Raw genomic sequence first — 14,030 nt, 5'->3', positions numbered from 1 at the left:
GATTGAGGCCCATAGCTCTCGATATTCCATTTATCCGGGGGAGACTATGATGTATCGTGATTTGAGGTAGCACTATTGGTGGCGTCGGATGAAGAGGGATATAGCTGATTTAGTCGCTAAGTGTGGTAAATGTCAGCAAGTTAAGTATGAGCACCAGCAACCCGGTGGTGTACTTCACAGGATGTCCATTCTCGAGTGGAAGTGGGAGAGGACTGCCATGGATTTTGTTGTGGGTCTCCCAAAGACCCTAGGTAAGTTTGACCCGATTTGGGTGATAGTTGATCGGTTGACTTAGTCCTCTCATTTCATTCCAGTTCAGATTTTCTACACCGCAGAGAAGTTAGCCAAGTTATACATTCGTGATATTATGAGATTGCATACGGTTCCTATTTCTATCATATCTGATCGAGTTACTATCTTCACTTCCCATTTCTAGAGAGCTTTTCATGAGGAGTTGGGTACCCTATTGGATCTTAGTATAACTTTCCACGCCCAGACCGATGCGTAGTCCGAACGGACCATTCAGGAGTTCGAGGATATATTGAGAGCTTGTGGAATTGATTTTGGTGGTCATTGGGATCGACACTTACCATTGGCAGAGTTTTCGTACAACAACAGTTATCACTCGAGTATCGGCATGACGCCTTTTGAGGCTTTGTATGGTAGGAGATATAGATATCCAGTTGGCTGGTTTGATGCATTTAAGGTTCGACCTTGGGGTATGGATCTGTTGAGAGGGTCTCTTGAGAGAGTGAGGATTATTCAGGCCAAGCTTTTAGCAGCTCAGAGTCGACATAAGATATATGCGGGGCAGAACGTCTGAGATTTAGAGTTCGTTGTTGGTAACCAAGTTCCATTGAAGATCTCACCCATGAAGGGTGTTATGAGGTTTGAGAAGAGAGGCAAGTTGAGTCTGAGGTATATCAGGCCATTTGAGATTCTTGACCGTGTGGGCGATGTTGCTTATGAGTTGGCCTTGCCGCCAGGCATGGCGGGAGTTCATTCAGTTTTCCATATTTTTATGCTGAAGATGTACTATGTCTACGGTACTTACATTTTCGTTGGGATTTGATATTGCTTGATGAGAATTTGACCTATGAGGAGAAGCCTATTGCGATTTTGGATAGGCAGATTTGAAAGTTGAGATCCAAGAAGATTGCTTCTGTGAAGGCGCAATGGAAGCATCCTCTTGTTGAGGAGGCCACTTGGGAGACTGATTCTGATACCCTCAGTTGTTTGCTGATTCAGGTACTTTTCCATTCTTTTTCTCTTCTTCGCTCGAGGACGAGTGATGGTTTAATTGGCTAATGTAACAACCTGCTAAGTCGTTATAGTCTTTTCGACACTTTTGACCCCTCCCCGAGCATGTTTAGCTCATATTTGACCCGAGAGGACTGTTGACATGCTTCTCAAGGTGTTTATATTTGATTCGGGCGACTTTTTGTGAAATTTGGGCCTTAACCGAAAAAGAGTTGACTCAAGTTTGCTTTTGGGTAAACGGACCTTTTTCGAAAATCCGTCAATTCTGAGAGGTTCGAATGATTATTTAGAACTTGTATGCATATCTGGTTTGGTTCCCAATGCACTCGGGTGCATTTTGGGACTTGGGTGGGGAAGTTGGAATTGAGGTATCGGGGATTGACTCGGTCAACGAGACCTCCGTTGGAAATTTTGAGCCAACGAGTGCGTTTGTAGCGTGTTTTTATGCGTGTCTACATATGTGGTTTGTGAGCAGATGGCTTCGAGTATTAGTAGGGATTTCGGATTGAGATTGTGATTATTTTTAGGAGAAATTGGTGCTCGTGTCTGCTTTAGCGGCACCCTTACCGTCATAGCGGAGGGATGGGCCGCCACAGCGGCAGAGTGCATTTGAGGGCCGACGGTCACTGCGGTCTGAGAGACCGTCGAGATGGTATCGGACCTTGTTATTTCATTAATTGTGTATCGGGCCTGGTTATTTCATTAATTGTGTATTAAAAGCCCTAAGACACTCATTTATTTCTATTCAGAAACCTGAGCTTTTGTGAGAAAATCTAGGATATTCTTGGAGGAAATTCTTGGTGGTAAGTTCTTCTAATCTCCTTACTATTCCATTGTCCTTAATCACCTTAGAATCCATTTATCTTGATAGTTCTTTAAGTAATTGAAGATTCAAAGTGGGTTTGATGAGTATCCTTTCTAGGCTTCTAAATCATGATTTGTTGGTTGGGTTAGCTTCTCTAAGCATTGAATTGATGGTTAGAATCCTTTATTTCATAGCTTCTTCCTAATTAGTGACTAATTTATGGAATTGGAAGTTAGGGTTTATACCCAAATTTGAGGGGTTTCCTTAGAATTTGAATTTGAGTAAATTGTTGATTATTCTAGCTTGCTATTGATCGAAATTGACCACCTAGAGCTTTAATTTCATATTGGAACATTTAGATTCCTAATTTCACCCTTCTAGGTCATAAACCCTATTCCATAGGTCAGGGATTTGGGTCTTGAATAGAAGTAGGGTTTATTTGATGTTCTTCTTGATTCGAATGTGCCTAGACTTTCTTTATCTCGAGGCTCAGAGGAAAGGGAAGTCTAAGGAGTGATTGTTGGAGATATTGTTGTTCGGCCATCCAGGTAGGTAACAGTTTACCTTATAGTGAGATTTTGTTTAGCGAAGCATATATTTAGACGATATTATTGGAGAAAGCATGTAAACCTTCGGGTATGAAGCTGGGTTGGATATTGCCTTAGGTTGGGCCCTGTTGTGTAATTGGGGTTAGCCGCCCGTTGTGCTGTGACTTATCTTGTTCTATTGTTGTTGGCTTGATGCCACGTGGAGATAGTAGATATTGGAGACTATTGATATATCTTGACTATGATTTTGTAGTATCTTACTTGTTGACATTTGATACGAGGATAGTGTTCTATTATGGCTTATTGTGTAGCCTTTTTCATGATATTATTGGTGTGCCCTTACGTGTTACTTGTGATATTGACTTGCTTATTGATATTGAACTCATACATTGCACGCATTCTCATCCTTCATGTTATATTGTTGATACATTGATGATACTTGAGGAAACATTATTATGAGTTAGGCTCAGTTGGATGAGAGTGACGTGAGGAACGATATTCGATGGTTGTTCAGGAATCGAGGTTGTGCGTAGCGTTTACCGAGGTTGTTGTCAAAATCGTAAGGTAGCGGTTGTCGAGGTCTGTGCTGGAACTGTGAGGTATATGGACTTTGCGGGTCCCCCATGGGTTGTGCTACCGAGATGTGATGTTCCATCATTGGAGTACATGTGTACACAACATTGCATTGCATTCACATTTTATACATTATTGCATTGCATTGCACCATGGCTTCTATTGTCATATTCTTGTGATGTAATTGTGATGATACAGATTCGGACTTAGTATTTTTAGATACTATAACATAGGTGATGATGCGTACTTGGATTTTGGCTCGTGTTTGATGTATTTTGTCACTTTCAGACTTATAGTATCTAGTTAGAGGCTCTTGTATGGTTAGACCAGACTCTGGGCGAATTTGATGTATTTCCTTACTTCTGCACATTTCTATATGATTATCGTCAGACTTACGTGATTTTTATCTCTTCCGCTTGTTTAATTTTTTAGTTATGACTTTGCAATTGTTGGGATAAGGGTTCGTTTACCGAGGTGGGAAAGGTAGGTGCTCGCGCAACTTAGCTAAATTGGGTCATGGCATTGAGAAGAGTACTAGTATTGGACTTTTATCCTCGAGGGGTTAAAGACAAGTGAAAAGAGTGTTTGAGAATGAAACGTATGTTTATAGCCTCCTAATTATAAATGTGGTGAACAACACACCCATACATAGGACACTATTAGACACGTTGCAGATCCTCCAAAGTTGCCCCAGTATCGAGTTATGGCGACGCTGAGATATAGAAAAAGTGTAGGATTATGAAAGAGTTAATTGAATTGAGCTATAACGTTGTATATGAAAGAAAAAAATTGAAAACCCCACATATCACATATTTTTTTTGGGACGTAGGCGAAGTTCGAGAGTAGATTCGTGACCTTTGCTAGCGAGTTTGATATTCCTCTACAGCAAATTCTGTCCCAATTCACTGCGTAAGAGAGAGTTCCACGTTATGTTGCGTCTCTTGCTGTAGTTAATGTGTGTAGATTGTATTTCCTGTCAAAACTAAAAGTAAATAATTAGAAAATAAAGTACATAAAGTAATATGTAAAAATAGAATATAATTTAGATAAATGTGATGCTCTGTATGGCTATGAAAATGAAGTTGTGACGAGTCGAAATACTGTCTCTAGAATCTTGACATGGTTTCCTTAGCAAACGGTGTGTTGTAATGTCTCAAGCAGAAATTACCTACAATTCATGCTAAAATCATTAGTAATGTCTGGGGTAAAGTTGAAAGTGTTAAATTCATAAAAAGTGTAAAATGATAATAAATATGAGTATGATTAGCTTATGAGATGATGAGCCCGTGTGGCCAAATGTTGTCTCTGGCTGTCTTTAGGGACTTGAATGAATGACGCCTCCGATAGTCTTCGGGGACATGATGTTGAGTGTTATAAAATCCTGCAAAACTTCAAGGTATAGTTGTTAAATAAAGTTATAAAGTCGTGATAAACTAATAATAAAGTAGATAGAGCCGTGTGGCTTATGATGAAGGGGTTGTGCGGCCGAATGATGTCTCCAATTGTCTTTAGGGACTTGGTGATGAATGACGTCTCCGGCTGTCCTCGGGGAGTTGATGTTGATTGTTGGAAAATCCTCCGGTTGTCTTCTGGGACTGATGTTGATTGTTGTAAATCCTCCGGTTGTCTTCGGGGACCGCTGTTGATTGTTGTAAATCCTGTAAAGCAACAGAGTCATAAAGTCATGATAAAGTAAAGATAAAGTAAATGATAAGTAAGCAACTATTACACCTCGTAGTTTTGTATGTTGAGATTCGATGGTTGTTAGTTGTCTTAGTCTTGGACACCGAAGTTTTCTTCAAGGTTATATGAGATTATACATGCCTAACTTATGGTTATGATTGTTTAAGCTCATGTTTAGTAAGTTATGGAAGGATTGGAGAACAAGCGAACCAAAGAAATTAAGTTTGTCGAAACTTTGGGAAAACCTCGCAGAATTTTTGACCGGATTTTTTGTCCAACTTGAGAGAGGTATATCTCCTAGAATATGAGGAGTTATGGAATGCATAAGTATGTAAATTCAAGTTCAGCTAGTCTTCTTTTCAATGCAACTGACAGAACGCAAATCTGAGAAGTAGCGTCATTTTCACGGATCGTGAATAATTTCATGGATCGTGAAAATGAAAACTTTCTCACTGTGAAATGGTGGAAGTGAAGAGGAGTCACTGGACTGATTTCATGACCACTTTCACGGCCAGTGAAATTTTTCACAGTTTGTGAAAGTGTACCGTGAAATCAAGGCGGTGGAATTTTTCCCTTTTGTTATAAAATAAAGGGGAACGACCTTGGGTCATTATTTCACCAAAAACAGATCCTTCTAGAACCCCTAAGCTCTTCCAACCCTTTGTAATCATCTCTAATCATCCCAAGCTATTCCAAGAGAAGATCAAGCCTTGAAACCCTAAGCTAGTTCATGGAAGAGGTGTGTTCTTGCTTCTAGTTGGATTGGTGGTGAATTAAATTTTGGAGCAAGTTGTGTGTGGCTAAAGATCTTCAAGAAAAAGGTATTTTCTTCATCTTATTGCTTATTTTGGGTTGATTTGGAGGTTAGTAAGTCTTAGAAGTGAAGAGAATTATGGTAGAGAAATTACAAGGTATTAAGTTGAAGTATTGGTTATGGATTGAATTTGAAAAAGAAGTTTTGGATTGATTTGAGGTTAATTTAAATGTAATATTTTGGATATGGCATTATTAATGTTGTTATTGATGTTTGGGAGTTGTTTTGAAACTTAGAGGAAGTAGATGATACAAGAGAAATGCTGCGCAAATTTTGTTAGCTCACCTAATAGTTTAGTTTTATCATATAAACGTTTCAACGACTTACCCTTAGTATGAATCATCTTAAATGTAGATTTGCAAGCTCGGAAGGATAGACGTTGAGTGGTTTAGTAAGCGACGAGGTATGTGACGCTGTCCCTTTCTTTCTTATGGCATGATCACATTGATACAAAACCTATACGAATGACGTCCGTAGTTACCCTATTTCAAGAAATGCTAGTAGCTTATGTTTCTTAATGTTCTTATGGTATTCTTGATCGATGTCTCATGATTATGGATCTTGTCTTACGGTTATTGATTTTGTTATTGTTGTTGATCTGATCTTATGGTTATTGTTCCTTCAAGGTGAGACATATCAATGATGATGATTCCATAATGAAAATCGGAGGTTTACCGACCTTACATCACTCCCATAGAGTCATAACGTTTCTTTGGGCTCTCATATATATATATATATATATATATATATATATATATATATATATATATATATATATATATATATATATATATATATATATATAGCTATTTTCTCACATTGAGCCGCGCTATAGTCGACCAGGTACGACACCTATGGTGCACCACCACTGCAATTGGGTACGGATATTACCGAGACTATCATGGCGGGTATGGATAAATAGAGCTTTATTATGACCGGGTACGGATGACACCGAGCCTATATGGCCGGGGACGGTATTATAATATATGTATATGTAAAATATATATATTTTTTTCTGTTAAAGAAAGCATGCTTGACATCCGCCTTAAGAGGCATTTAGATGTACGAGTTATCGCTCTTATCTCTTGTTACTTTCATACCTATGTTATGTTGTTTTCCATGCCTTACATACTCAATACTTTATTCGTACTGACGTCCTTTTGTTTGTGGACGCTGCGTTCATGCCCGCAGGTAGACAGGGAGACGGATCAGACCGTAGGCTGCCTTCTCAGGGATTGTACAAGAGCACTCCACTTGTTCCGGAGTTGCAGATTAGCATGGTATGATTCTTTTATGTATATGTGGGCATGGAGGGCTCCTGTCCCGTTCTTAGGCTGCATTTTTTTTTAAGATTAAGATGTCTGAATCTGAATACACATCTAAATATTAAGATGTGGTCTGTAGATCTGAACACTAATTGATTAAGACTGTTTGTTTTTCATCATCTAAATGTGTGTAATATATCAATATTTAAACATAAAAAATATATAACTCAAACAAAATAGTAATTAAAAGTCATACCAAAAAAATATTAGATACAGTATTAACTTAAACAACAACACTATTATTTGAGAGGTAAATTAAAGTATTTAAAAACATAAATGAATATTTTGTGTTTGATACAATTATTGAACTATCTGAATTATTAAAAAATGATATAGTGATAAAAAAGATTGTTGTAATAAAATGTAATCATAAAATTTAAATTCAACATAAATTAATCTATTAATCAAACTTATCCAACCAAGCAAAATAATATCTCAAATATAGTAATGATTTAGAAGCATAAATATTAGAGTATTTGAATAACTACTAACAATCATCAAATTTTAACATTCCAACACTGGAGAAAAAAGTTCAAATAAATTAAATATAGAACTCTCAAGTATTTCATCTTTTTTGCATTAGTTGGAGTGCAAGTTGGTCCCGCATATCGGTCATTATCTGAGAATCTTCAGCTGTCCAACTAGGTCCACTTGTTTCATCCAATGCTTCTTCTTGTTGTCCTCCTTCATAAAAAATTACTTGAGGCGTATCAAGTTGATTAACTAAGTCATCATTGATGCACTCCTTCCTGATAAAATTATTAACTGCAAAGCATGCAATAACAACATCTCTTTGGATATTAATAGGATATGGAGCCATCTTGTCCAATATAGGAAATTTTGCTTTCAAGACTCCATAAGAACGTTCAATAATGTTTCTAAACTGTGCAGGAGCATGATTAAACTTTTCCTCCTTAGTTATGGTACGCCTGCGATGATAATCTCCTAATCAATATCGAATATTATGATACGGTACTAGAAATCCTCGAGTATTAAAATATGCCGCATCACATAGATAGTATTTATCTGACATTAAAATAAAAATGTTAGGTGATCCTATTGAAAAGTTACATAATCATTTCAATTGTTTAAACTGTATGACTTACGAGATGGAGGAAATCAAAAGCCATTCTCTGGATTAGACACAATCTCCGTTAGAACATATGCATCATGTGCTACCCCTTCCCATCCAGCATAAACATAGGTGAAGACCATATTGAAGTCACATATTTCCATAACGTTATGATAGCATTTACCTTTTCCTCTTCCTCCGTAAACAATTTGTTGATTAGCAGGAACAACGGCATGTACTAATGTCCCGTTTAGTGCACCTACTGCTCCCTGCCAATATATAAATATATGTCAAAAAAATGAACAGAAAAATTATTTCTTATGAAATTCTTTAATGATAGTTTAACAAATAATACCTTAAAATTTCTTCGTAATTTGTTATGAGCACCAGGAATATTCATATTTGAATCAAATGTTGTCCGCGCTATCATCTCTTTTGCAAACTTCATCATTGCATCAAGAACCTCATAAAAATACTTGTGAACTGCTTGCAAAGAATGTTGAAATCTTCTATTGATAACGATGTAGCGCTCATTATGTCCTATGATAGTTAAAATATTGGTATCTTCTCTTCGACATATATATGTTTGTTATCTTTAAGCCATCCATTATGTCTAAAATGTTGACATAGCCGAACATAAGCATCACGTGACATGTGCATCAATTCTATACATTGTCGATTAGAGCCGGACAATAGTTCTAATGTATACTTTTGACCAGATAAAGATGATGTTAAATCTCTATTTCTTCGATCTTACTTGAGTCTATAACGGTTTCTCTGCCAATACAAGCTCATCAACAATAATATTTGATCATCAATATCCATGTTGAATCTGTTTTAACAAGAAAAAAAGATACAACACACAATAATAAGCACAACTAGCTATATATTTACAAAGATAGAAAAAAGTTACTACATAACAACAATAAAGTGATTATAAAAAATTATTCTATACTCATGAAGCATAACATCACACAGAAATAGTGCATTTCACCAATAAAGTATGTTCCATAAGCATAATATAGTACCACAGAGTTCCAAAAATTAAATTCAAAACAAATAAAGACGATATTCCATAAAACCTGCATCTAATATAAATACTAGCTAATCAGCAAAAGCAATGAATTCCCCCATTTTCCCCCATGGTTCTGACATAGTTCTCTAATTTGTCAACCTCTGATAGTATCATCCATGTTTTCTTGTAGCTATCACCTTCACAAAATATACTAAGGGCTGCAGAGTACAATGACTCTCCCCATCCAAGTCTGTCTATTTTTTTGATACATTCTTCTTCATCAGGCGTGTTATTTTTGTTAATCAATAACTCCAATGCATCACTCATCTTCTCATCAATTGCCAATCGGGACGTTGTGTTTTTTCGTTTATTTCCCAAATTCTTGTTTTCAATCAGAATTGAAGATTGAGATGGAGAATCTTTAGAAGCTCCATAATTTTTATCACCAAGTAGATCCTCAATGTCATCAAGTGAATCTATATCTATATTAGTAGCTACGGAAGAGGCACCAGGCCGCGGAGTTGTACAACTTGGACTCCAACCATGAATGCCTGTTGTAGTAGAACCCTCAAATAATATTGTACAAAGTTCTGAAAAGGGTAGAGGTGCACTCCTCAATGTCATGGCTTTTGGATGAGCCTATCCAAATATAAGAGATTATACTTTCAATATACACTTTAAACCGTTTCTCCTTAAATAAAAAAGTGAAAAAAATTACTAGATAGTGAACAAACCTTTATGTACTCATCCCACTCCTCATTTGACATTAGAATAGTATTGGTTGTTGGATCATAAATATAGCCATCCTTTTTAGTTATTGGCAACCAAGCTTGATATTTTTCTTTTAGATAATCATATTGATTCTTCATCTTCTTTTGTGTGACTACAAAGCCATGAGAAGTCTCAAGAACAACCTTAACCTTGTTCCATGAATCTGGCTTCAAACTACTTCCAAGTTTCCCATTCAACGACACTTCTTGAATACAAGTTTCTTAATAAGTTTTTACTACCTTAGTTCTCCAAGTAACTCTTGAATTTTAGCTAGCTTGTTCCATAACTGAAATATATAATTCTAATGATCATAACATATAGATTAACACAACAAAAATTACATGATACATGAACAAAACTTTAAAATGGTAAGTAACCTCAAGACCAAACTTCCAATTTCTTAAAAAGTTAGTTGTACATACAACAACACCAAGCAATGTATAAGTACTAATACACCAATTCAGTCTTGCAGATCGTTTTGTCAAGATAATTAGGATGGTGTCAGTCTTGATTGAAGCTTGATACTAGTAACAACTCCTTAAGTTGAGACAAAGCTAATGGAGTTGTCTTTTGGACTTGATATGGTTATTAACATGAGAAGCTGGGGAGATATATCTTGTGAATGTTGTTATCTTTTTAAGGTTGGTTTATAAATGCTTTTGTAGTTGTACCCATTTTTCCAGAATTCATAAAAGTTGATAAAATATACTCTATTTCATGGAGAATGATATAGTGATAAAAAGTTCTTTCTTTGATAAATAAACAGGTGATCATACCTCAAATTAAATGCTATCATGAAATATTGGCAGTATTACTCTCCAACAACATTGTTGCATAAAATATAGCTCAAACCAGTTCAAGCACTCTAAAGTAAGATTGCACATTTTCATTGCATTAACTATCTATGTTTTTCGGACTATTCAAAAGTGTCGACGGGTGCATGTCGAATCTTCCAAAAGTAATGCATTTTTTGAAGCATCCGACACAGGTGCGGCAACAATTTTAGAGAGTCTGAGCAACTTATTTAACTATACACCTTCACCGTATACAGTTCTTATTTACATAAGAAGAAAGATATGCATCGATCTCAAACAAACAATGTGAATCACAGTTGATGACTCAATAATTATACATGAAAATGCCAGAAAAATCATTCAACATTATCGCCCGTCGATTAGCCAAAGTCTGTTATATGAATCCACTGTAACTAACATGCTTTTCCAAGTGCAGACACCCAACACATTTCAATATTATATATTGTAGAGTCGTAGAGATATTGTTTTTACATTGGTTGTCAACATAGTACGACAGCCAATTACAACCTAATAATTGCACGTAAGTACAAACGAAGTTATAACATTCTGAGAAAAAAAGAGATATAGTTATGGGGTAAAATTTGTGTGTTGACTCGTCATGTCCAGATTCCGATGGATAAGCAAAGTAACTCAAAACTTCAATAAATTCCTTTAAATGCCCCAGGTACCAATTTGTTTCCAAACACCCTCCAATTCATGTATCCTAAATGATCTAAAAGTTGGCACAATACCTTAAGGTGAGGAATGGAGTAACCACAATTTATTTAAACCACTTTTGATGCCTTTACATAGTTTGTTACTCAAATAACAAAGTGATATTGAAACAAAGGAAAAATGGAGAAGCAAACACACTTCTGCGACATATGTTCAGGTGAAAAACTTGGATGTTTGTTCAGATTGTGACAACCAGAAGACATGTATTTAAATGAGTTGGAGTGCTTCCTATAGTAAAAGAAAAGAACTCCAATGCATACACATTTCAGCTCAGTTGCATACCCTAAAGCTTAAAAGTAAGTCACAGGTCAATATAACCTCATGCAGCGGCCAATTCCGCTATGGAGTGTAATCCATAGTGATGGCACATTGTGAATCTCAAGCATACATGCTATGCTACATCATCCTTAACATAATGACCATATTACTACACATGAATAATCAGATTGCATGGAATATATGAGCATCATAAAGTTTCTCCTTTATGTCACAAATAATAAATTCAAGAAACACCAACAACATTAACTATCTATGTTTTTCGGACTCTTCAAAAATGTCGACGGGTGCGTGTCGGATCTTTCAAAAGTAGAGCATTTTTTGAAGAATCCGACACAGGTGCGACAACAATTTTGGAGATTCCAAGCAACTTAGTTAACTATACACCTTGGATTGGGGCGGAGCTAGCCCTTCAGGCGTGGGTTCGGCCGAACCAAGTAGCTTTTATCCGAACCATATATTTGTATTAAATTTTTTGTCAAATATGTACAAATTAGTAATTAAGAACCCAGTAACTTTAAAGAATTAGAAACCCGAACCCACAAGCTTCGAATCCTGACTCCGCCTCTAACCTCTGAGCTAACTAACGATGCAAAAAGGACAAAAGAAACTCTAACAATTTTGATTGCAAAAACCTTTGCTTGAAAATCAAACAAGCTAAGAGTTTATATAGATTATCGATTGATATTCAAAATCCTAATTCAACAAAGTCTAATAGTACCCATAAAATCTTTGGGACAGTAAAATAAAACCCAATAATTTCACAAGAAAATAATACAACCAACAACAAATACGAGCTAAATCATAGATGTTTCGATGGAAAGTCAACTTCAAGGCACTCTCCGAAGGCAAAAATGTTTAGTTAACTTGTCCTGCTGGCCCAAAAGCTAACCCATGTAACAACTAGAATTGACCCATTTTTGGATTTTGACAGCTCCTTATTAATAGTCTATTTTTTTTTTGTATTTAAACTACCAATGATCTTACTTTTTGCTTTCTCTCTTCTATAATCTTCACATATTCTTAATATTATTAAATAAAATGTGTACGTACTTTACCAAAAAGGCAAATGCCAAGAATATTGTGAATATACAATTTAATAAACAAAGAAATCTTACCAGTAGAGCAAAGAATTTCAGCCGACTGTTACTTGAAGAAATAGGAGAAAAAGAGAGCAGATGTTGTTCGAGAAAGAGAGAAAGAGCCGAGCTGTTGGAGGAAGAGAGAGAGAGTTCAGGCGTAAATAGAGAAAAAAACTACGTTAGAGATTTTTGGGGAAATAAAATAGGGCTTTAAAAAGAGTCTGAATAGTATTTAGACTCTTCCACACATCTGACCGAATCAGACAATACCAGACCTATTAAGAGATTATTTTAAAAAAAAAAACAAATGCACTTAATGGGCTGAAATCTTAACCATTCAGATTCAGATCCCCATTAAGTGCAAACAAATGAGGCCTTATTATGTTATGCACTCCATGTAGAGGCTCGTAGACATATATGCACAATTATATGTTCTATGACCTTCTCAGTCCATATCTTGTTATATCATTTTGACAGCCTTGTCGGCTTGTATACATGGGTACAGTTTGATGACGTGTATATATATACCTTTTGGGTTGTATCCCTTTACAGATTATGATATCTATTAGTTAGCATTATGACCCATTCAGGTATGATTATGAGGTGCTTGTGTGTTTTGTGGTGCTCGGTAGGTTAACTCTGGGTGGCCGTCATGGCCCTCCGATAGGGTCGTGGCAAAAATGGTATCAGAGCAGTTCGTCCTGGGGTTTGTCTACGAGCCGTGTCAAGTAGAGTCTTGTTTATGGGTGTGTAGCACGCCACACCTATAAACGGGAAGTTACAAGACATTTAGGACGATTAATGTTTCTTTCTCATCCTAGATCGTGCGATAGAGCGATGTTATGAGGATTCCCTTTTTCCTAATCCTGTGCTATGATTTCAATAATGCCTATGATGAGGAAAGCTTCAACGACTCAGAAGGGCAAGTTAGTGGCCGGTAGGAGAACTGGACGGGTACCACCTATAGAGGTTGAGCAGGGCGAGTCCTGGAATGAGGTTTCATCTCGGTCCTCTCATACTTCGCCGCTCCAGATGAGCATAGAGCAGCTCCAGCTCTTGTACCCCCAGTTCCTCCAATGGATCCTCATGTCAGGAGATGTGAGAGGCTATTTAACTATTGATCTAGTTGGTAGCTGCCCAGGCCCAGCGTTAAGGTGCGGGTTATGGTGATAGGGCTGTTAGTGCCAGAGTTTGAGATTTTATTAATTTAGACCCTCCAGAATTCTTTGGGTTGAAATAAAACAAGTACCCATAGAACTTTATAGATGGGATGTTAA

At 36.7% G+C, this 14,030-nt stretch overlaps 2 protein-coding genes across 2 annotated transcripts; both read right to left on the bottom strand.

Moving 5' to 3' along the window:
• Positions 1-7,531: 7,531 nt before the first annotated feature.
• On the bottom strand, positions 7,532-8,864 carry LOC132602321 (uncharacterized). Its single transcript, XM_060315220.1, has 2 exons — positions 8,436-8,864; positions 7,532-8,349 (listed from the first exon to the last, which is right to left on the bottom strand). The coding sequence occupies exons 1-2, from the start codon at positions 8,529-8,531 to the stop codon at positions 8,128-8,130; spliced, it is 318 nt and encodes a 105-aa protein (XP_060171203.1). The 5' UTR covers positions 8,532-8,864; the 3' UTR covers positions 7,532-8,127.
• A 158-nt stretch (positions 8,865-9,022) lies between these two features.
• On the bottom strand, positions 9,023-12,901 carry LOC132602320 (uncharacterized). The gene is made up of 2 exons (XM_060315218.1): positions 12,790-12,901; positions 9,023-10,152 (listed from the first exon to the last, which is right to left on the bottom strand). Exon 2 carries the CDS (start codon positions 9,717-9,719, stop codon positions 9,189-9,191), a length of 531 nt encoding a protein of 176 aa, XP_060171201.1. The 5' UTR covers positions 9,720-10,152; positions 12,790-12,901; the 3' UTR covers positions 9,023-9,188.
• Positions 12,902-14,030: the final 1,129 nt, after the last annotated feature.

The sequence above is a fragment of the Lycium barbarum genome, chromosome 7 (genome assembly GCF_019175385.1).
Source record: "Lycium barbarum isolate Lr01 chromosome 7, ASM1917538v2, whole genome shotgun sequence".
NCBI lineage: Eukaryota > Viridiplantae > Streptophyta > Magnoliopsida > Solanales > Solanaceae > Lycium > Lycium barbarum.
This window is presented reverse-complemented; position numbering and strand designations above follow the sequence as displayed.

Excerpts from the sequence above, each read along its gene's own strand:
- LOC132602321 (XM_060315220.1), bottom strand. The coding sequence starts at position 8,531 with ATGATGAAGTTTGCAAAAGAGATGATAGCGCGGACAACATTTGATTCA. Across the intron at positions 8,350-8,435 it reads AATTACGAAGAAATTTTAAG|GGAGCAGTAGGTGCACTAAA; the intron begins GTATTATTTGTT and ends ATATATTGGCAG.
- LOC132602320 (XM_060315218.1), bottom strand. The coding sequence starts at position 9,719 with ATGACATTGAGGAGTGCACCTCTACCCTTTTCAGAACTTTGTACAATA.